The following is a 7,283-nucleotide window of genomic DNA, read 5'->3' as shown; positions in this document are numbered from 1 at the left end:
GTGATTTCTCCATTCCTTGAGTATTTCAAATGGACAGAGGGCCCCATTGCTCCACAAACCATGGTGCATGTGCCTAAAGAATATGCCGTAAAGAAAAACATTGTATTATAAACATAAACTGACTCAAGTTTAAAGCACAAAATTTCAACCTAAGGAGGATTACCATGTAATGTGTAATATGTGACTCCTCCCATGCTTCTAACATCAATGATATGAATTTTCCCAATGCTGTCCTGAATCTCTCATAATAAAGCTCATCTGTTTGACCTTGTCTAAGCAACTTTATAAATGCATCAAGCTTTGTCCACAGTTTTGCTCTCAAGGTAGCAATTTGCGGATGTGAAGCTTGATTTGTGGTGCACTCACACCAATCTTTCCAGTACTCCCAACCTAGGGTGCTTTGAGCCAATGTATGTTTTTCTTTATCAGCATTGTGGTTGGACAAGAACCTCCTTGCCTTTCCTCCACCCATGGACACTTTAGCATTTTGTGTCTTTCCTGATTCTTTCTTGTCCTGCTTAAGCTTCACATTGCCTCCTTGAAGTCCCACTAGTGAGAGTAGTTCTTTAGCTTTTGCAATGCATTGTGCAAATAATTGCAATGGCCTCAAATTCCAAGCATAAACTAGATGGAGATAGAGTAACTTATCAAGTATACGCAGTTTAGCATGCAAAGTACACACGTGTACCCGCTCCAATGGAATTGGTAGAATGGGGTCTCACTTAGGATCCTTTTTGTGACGATCAGGGGCTGCACTTTAGTTGCAAGAAAGGATGCCATTTTCCCACTGTAGGCTTCCCTTTTGCATCTTCTAAGCGTGGGTGCAATACAAGCACGTCCATTTTGCATCTGCACATGTATCACAACCATACAAGCACTTGAGGGTCTTCAAATCACAAGCTAGATGCCATTCAACTTGAAACGTTCCATGCCCATCCACAATTAATGTTTGCCCTACCTCTTGTCTTTGAATAATGGGATGCTGGTTCTCTCCAAAACCCACTTCAATGTCTCGTGGCACTCCTTTGGGGTCTCAAAGGCTGCAAGCCACCATATGTCCTTCTCATATTGGATTGAGAAACCCTGCTCAACTTCCTCATCCCCTTGAGCAAAACACAAGGCGTCGTTCATAATACAAATGCTCACCCTCTCTAACTTGTGCTCTTGTACCAACTGAGCTTCATCCATTTTTATAACAAATACTAGCTTGCCATCTGTACAATGAAAGAGAAATTCAGTAAGGATATAGAAAGCAGAAGAAATAAAGTTGAATGTGAAGAGGGAATTTCTCTTACGTTCTTCTCTCATCCATAGAATTTGACCATGGCTCTCTACAAATTCTCTACATCCACATAAACATTATTGAAAGCATTCATCTTAAACGTTTGGATGCCAGATTTTTAAATTTTACTCTTCCAAGTCATTGTGCCACTTACACAATGGTATCCTCCAAGCTTTTCTCTAGCACATTGGTTTGTTTCTTGACATGCAAGCCTTACAGACCACGGTGTTGGCAATGGCATTGTAGATATCTTGTACTTCTCCTCCATAGCAGACTTGAAAATTTTAAAAACAGAGTTGTAAGCTTCACGACTTATACCAATAGCATCACAAGCTCCAAGCACCTCCTTTGCTTGGATGAGGCCCTTGAAATCCTTCATTAACTCTCTAGCAACTTGTTTACGTAGCCCTTTTTGTCTAGGGTCCTTCAACACTTCCATGACATCACTTGGCTTTATTAAACTTCTTAGGACATAGGAAGGATCACTATCATCCATTTCCATTGTTCCCATCACATCCTCCATGAAATTGGACCACAAATGTTTTGGGGTAAGAAATTTCATTGAAAATTTGGGAAACTAACCTTACAGCCCATATTCTCCTCTTTCAGGCATCACTATTGGTTGACAATGCATCCATAGATTGCAATTGTCTTTTCCTCTCCTTCAGTCCCAAAGGTGTTCCCTTCAACTTTTGTACTTGTTCTATCGACTTCTCTTGTTCCTTCTCCACAGCACGTTGAACTTGGCCATAGATAGATCTTTCCAAATCTTGTTTGCTTTCAGCAAGCTTCTGGATTGATTCTTCCAATTCATGTCACTCCAAGTCCAGTGCATGTGCTTTGTCACTAAGCTCTTTGTTTGCAATCGGAGATCCTGCATACTATTAAGCATTGCCACAATAGTAATATTTCCCAAATGTGCAAGTTCTTCTGCTTGGGCTCTTTGCACCTCGCTTGCTTGCATAGCCAATGTCTGAGAATGGTTCAATCGATTGCAATAACCAAGCAATCCATCATATCCCTTGCCAACAAACCGAACAACATAATGCACTGTATGAAAAGGAGGACTCTTTTGGGTGGCAGGGTCTAAAGGATACAAGTTTCCATCCACCCAAAGGTCAAGATGCTTCTTCCCTTGCAATCGAAGACTGTGGAGCACACTTTGAGGAGTTCCACTATATCCCAAAGAGTGTGTGCTTGCATATTCTGCCTCTAGTTGTAGGTTCACATGGTACTTGTTGGATATGTCCTCAAATGGTGCCATGAGTACTCAAAGAGAGGTATCAGTGATGCAGGCTAAAATGTAGGGGAGAGCTGGCAAAGATGGAGTAGTGAGAGGGAGAGAGTAGCAAGGAGGAGGGAGGAGGAGAAGCAGATGAGGGCAAGAGGAAGAGGAGGAGAAGAGTAGGGCGACAAGTGTAGAAGGGAGGGAAGGAGCTGCTGTAGAAGGGAGTAGGAGGGGAGAGATGCTATAGGAGGGAGGAGGAGGGGACAGATTCTGCAGGAGGGAGGAGTAGAGGAGAGGGATCCTGGGCGGTTGGAGGAGGGCAGAGGAAGGAGGGAGGAGGAGCTAGGAGGAGGAGGAGGAGGAGGAGGGGAGAGGGAGGAGGGAAGAGGAGGACCAAGATGGAGGAGGGGAGAGGAGAAGGGAGGGAGAGGGAGGGAGAGGGAAAGGGAGGAGGAGGAGGGAGGGAGGGAGGGAGCAAGAGGGAGGGAGGGACGGACAGCGAGAGAGAGGGAGGGAGGGAGATTCGAAATTTGAAATTCAAATTTCAAAAAGTGGCCCCCTCCCCTCATTGATGGGGGGAGAGGTGGGCTCAAATGTGGGCTTAACCCACCTAGGTTGGGTTGGTGAGGCCTCTTTGGGACCCTCCAAGCCCCTTGCATTAGCCCACTAAGCATTCCCTAATCCATTCCTTATGATGCCCTTTTGAGACCCCAATTCTCCCCTAATGGTGTCTTACAAAACATCTACCTTGTCATTAGCTGATCTAAAAATGACCTCCTTTGCTCCCTTCTTAGCATTATTATATTTACTCAAATTGACAATCTATGAGTTGTGTACGAGAGTAGAATATGCTATTCTTCTTGGGTTGGCTTTCCCTGCTAATGTGCACAATATCTTTAAGTTTTTCAAATGCTTCTTGGATCAAAGGCAATTGAAGCTTTCCAAAGTGTGCTTGTGCATCGTAAAGACTAATGTAATTGCAATGACCGAGTAATCCCTATTGAACTTCTTCTTTGTATTGAATCAAACTTGACAAATTAAAAATGGGAGGTGCCTATCCCCTATATAGAGTCCTAAGTTGGTCAACATGCCGTGCTTCTTGCTCCCATAAGTAGTTCATTGTTACTTTATCAACATTCTTGTTGCCATTGCATTGATGAGTTGTGGGTACTACAACTTCAATGTGTAGGGATACTTTTCACTTCTTCTTGGTAAAGCCCAGAAATGGAGCCATAAGAGAATGTACAAGAAAAATTTGAAGAGAAGTCGAAGCAACAAACATATGAGATTTGAACATGGAAATAGGGTGAGAATAATAGCAAGAATGGAGATATGAGACTAGAAGATAGCAATATGGTGAGAAGAAGGAGGATTTAGGGATTGGAAAATGATATGGCTCCATAGGAATGGTTTGGGGAAAGGTTTGGAGGGGTTTCAAGCCATTTTTTAGTCGATATAGTTTTGGGGAAGGGGAATAGCTTGGTGAGTAAAGAGGAGCATCCATTTGGAGATGAGGGCCTTCCAAGTGGGAGAGGCAAGTGCACCTTTTGGGGGAACCACCAAAGCCTAGTGTACAAGGTGCTTTTTTTTGAGAGTGATGGGACCTTCCCTAGGCCTTCTCATTAGTTTTCGTAATACGAGGTCCATTTGTAGTCCAAATCTCTCCTAAAGAATGTTCTAAAAACCTATTGCTCTTGAGAGAGTACCTTGAGGGAGGAGCCTTAGAGAGTACCTTGAGAAAGTAGCCTTTCCTCATTATATCAAGAAACCTAAAGGACTAGTTGCTGTATTTGTAGTGGGAGATCAAAATCCCTCCCCGGGTACTCATGCTTCAAAATCACTTGGATTGATATCAAGCTCCTCATGGTTGTGATTTGCGTGTTACCTTGGTTAGCATTTGTCACCTTCATTTGATGCACTTCAACAATTTTGTCATTCTATTAATGAAAGGTATGCAATTTAAAGTGTGATTCTATTAATGAATGATTGACACCAAGGTTAATATTCTTGTCAAGCAAGGAACTCTGTGATCCTTGAAGGGCACCTTGATTTGCAACATGAGCAGCTTTTAGCATTTGAAGTCTGACTCGCTTTGGCTACCTACTTTCTAGTTTCGATCGTGAAATAGGATGGTCCATGCCATTTCGACACAGTTTACGCGTGACCTCGCTAGTCATACAGATTATGAAACACTGCCAAAATTCTATAGCTCTCAAAATTCTTTCGAATTCTGCCGCTGGCCAAAGAAAAATGCACGAGACTATGATTTTCCATCAGGTGGCTTTCGAGGACGTGCGCCAAAATTCTATAGCTCTCAAAATTCTTTAGAATTCTGCCGCTGGCCACAGGAAAAATGCCAATGGTGTGCTCCCTTCATTCAGCAGCGGTTATTGTTTATGGTGACTGAACAGTCTGAACTGGACCAGTCGCTTCTAAGCCACGTGATGTTTTCCAGAAAAATGGATACCATCGAACACAACACACGTTCAAAATTTTTCTAGGATCTTTCAAATATCATGGAGAATAGGACAACGCGAAATAATTAAGAACATGATGTAACTCATGTAATGTCCAAAATATAAACTTGCTCGACAAAATGCTCTCCGTTCACAACAAAGGTGCATGCCAACTGAATGTATCCTTATTGCGTGGGTGCAAAGGCCGTAGACATCTCAACTTCAAAGCTCAGTCGACAAGCATTACGATTTTACGGTTGAAAATTCCCAATGCAGGCACGTAGGAGCAAATTGTACAGGAAGGCAAGCGTACAAGACGAATAGTATTCGAGTCGTCACAAATATAGGCCATCTCAATCGCTCGTGAACGTGATAGTATTTGGAAGATGTTGCAACAGTAGATAACCTGTCGGGAAGACGCACCAATTCGTGAGAACAAGGCTATATATGAGAGGATTGACCGAGAGTTCATATATGTCTCTAGGTCTTGAAGCTGACGAAGGGGATGCGGAATCATGTATCTGAGATAGATTGGGCTGTGTGAGGATTGATGTATTTACATGCCAATCCTATGGCTAGAGCCTGAAGCACATGGCGTCGTTGGAGCTGCAATGCCCAGCTCATGACGTGCGATAGGATAGAGAATCCTCCGAAGAAGCTGTGTGATTAAACTCACAAAAAGCTGTGGAGGAAGAGTTGAGCCTGCTCTGCATCGCATTCACCTGCATCTTGAGGAATTTCAGATACTGGACCGCCTCATCCAACATGGAGGCTGTGTCCAATTTACTGCCCCCTGGGACGATTTTCTGCAAAATTCGTATCCTGTCGCTGATCCTCTCTCTCCGGTGGCGAGCTGCAACGGTTTGTGGATCCTTTGAGATTTTCACGTTCCTCCTCCTTTTAGGCCTGTTGTTGATGAGGCTTGAGATGTCTATGGGACGCAAAGCAGCCGCTGTGTACAGCATTTCTTTGCTGCTGGATACTAGGGGCACAGGGGACACCTGCTTTTCGATGCCAGAGGGCAAATGGCTTGCTGGTAAAGCATGGCATTTCCCCTTTGTTGGAAGGTGAAATGAGCGTGTACTGGAAGCCGGGGAGAAGGAGATTCCTGGGCTCATTCCTCCACAGTGTTGAACGCCCACTCCATCCATCTTCACTCTGGGCAAGCATGGTATCAGATCCTCCACCTGGTGACCGCAGCTTGCGGCGTTCCTGGTGGGAAACGAAGCACAGCCACAGGCACCTGCTGTTCTGTCATCAACAGTAAAGTTCTTGCAATCGTCATGTGCAAGTCCGGACTGTGAGAAAGAACTTGCGCAGGTACCAACTTCTCCATGTACCCAAGGAGGAGAAGTTGTAGCCAGAGACGGCAGCCCAGACCCGGCAACGAACGACCACGCGTTCTTGGCAACATCTTCCTCCAACCGTTCACTCGTTGAAATTGTGGTGCTGCAGCTTGTCATTCCTTCCATCGCCTCTAGCGACCCATCAGACACGAAGTGAGGGGAGAATGATGCCACTTGCTGATCCAATCCATCTTCATCAACTTCCTCTCTGCTACCACTATTTAAACTTGGAATCTTTTCGAATACGAATGCCAGAGAATTACTCTTACCAGGGCTTGCAGCCCATTCCTCTTTGACCTTTGTCGACCCTGTAGAGGGTGTGCATCCGGGATCTCGCTGCAGATTCCGCGCAGGGTAAGATAAAAATTTGCTATAAACCAAACCATGAGGAAAGTCATGTGCATTACCAGGCAGCATCCAATTCTTCGCCGCGAATGCCAAACCAGGTGCAGGACCCTGCCCGTGAAAAGCTTTATCAGAGACTGTAGCAGCATGGCCTAGCTTCACATCTGCCAGGTGCAAGGACGGCAAGGAGAAAGAGCATGTGAGCTCCAGCTCGCGGAGTTCAACAGGATCCAAAGTCCTAGATGCATCGCAAGGCGGCTGGTTAAACAGCTCTTGCAAAGCGATTGGCACTGAAGCGTCTATAGGGCTGATATTCTCCGACTGCACACACGGCATAGGCGCAGCCTGGCCGTTCATACAGAATTCAGCTCCACAGAAAGAAAACTGAGATAACAACGTATCAGACTGCATGGCGAAACAGTCTAATTCGTCTAGATAGACACCTTCTAGAGTCATTGTAAGCAGATGGTAGGTGACAAATACAGCATCAACAAGGTGATCAAGGTAGAGGCCTCAAATGAGGAGAAGATCAAGATAGCAGCTTGAAGAATCAATTCAAGCTGCCGCAACGGAGGAGAGGATCAATGACCAGGTGAGCAGCTGTTCTATATACCCGTATGCGTCGA

At 44.7% G+C, this 7,283-nt stretch overlaps 1 protein-coding gene across 1 annotated transcript; it reads right to left on the bottom strand.

Annotated features, from left to right (window-relative positions):
- Positions 1-5,382: 5,382 nt before the first annotated feature.
- Positions 5,383-7,068, bottom strand: LOC147885065 (uncharacterized). Its single transcript, XM_087397260.1, has one exon. It carries the CDS (start codon positions 7,066-7,068, stop codon positions 5,587-5,589), a length of 1,482 nt encoding a protein of 493 aa, XP_087253386.1. The 3' UTR covers positions 5,383-5,586.
- Between the last annotated feature and the right edge of the window lie 215 nt (positions 7,069-7,283).

Source organism: Dipteris shenzhenensis, chromosome 26, assembly GCF_047967505.1.
Source record: "Dipteris shenzhenensis isolate YYH24624 ecotype China chromosome 26, Dip_SZ_1.0, whole genome shotgun sequence".
In the NCBI taxonomy this organism is placed as follows: domain Eukaryota; kingdom Viridiplantae; phylum Streptophyta; class Polypodiopsida; order Gleicheniales; family Dipteridaceae; genus Dipteris; species Dipteris shenzhenensis.
Note: the sequence above shows the minus strand (reverse complement) of the source record. Positions and strands in the feature narration are given on the sequence as shown.

Coding starts and splice junctions, on each gene's coding strand:
- LOC147885065 (XM_087397260.1), bottom strand. CDS start 7,068: ATGCAGTCTGATACGTTGTTATCTCAGTTTTCTTTCTGTGGAGCTGAA.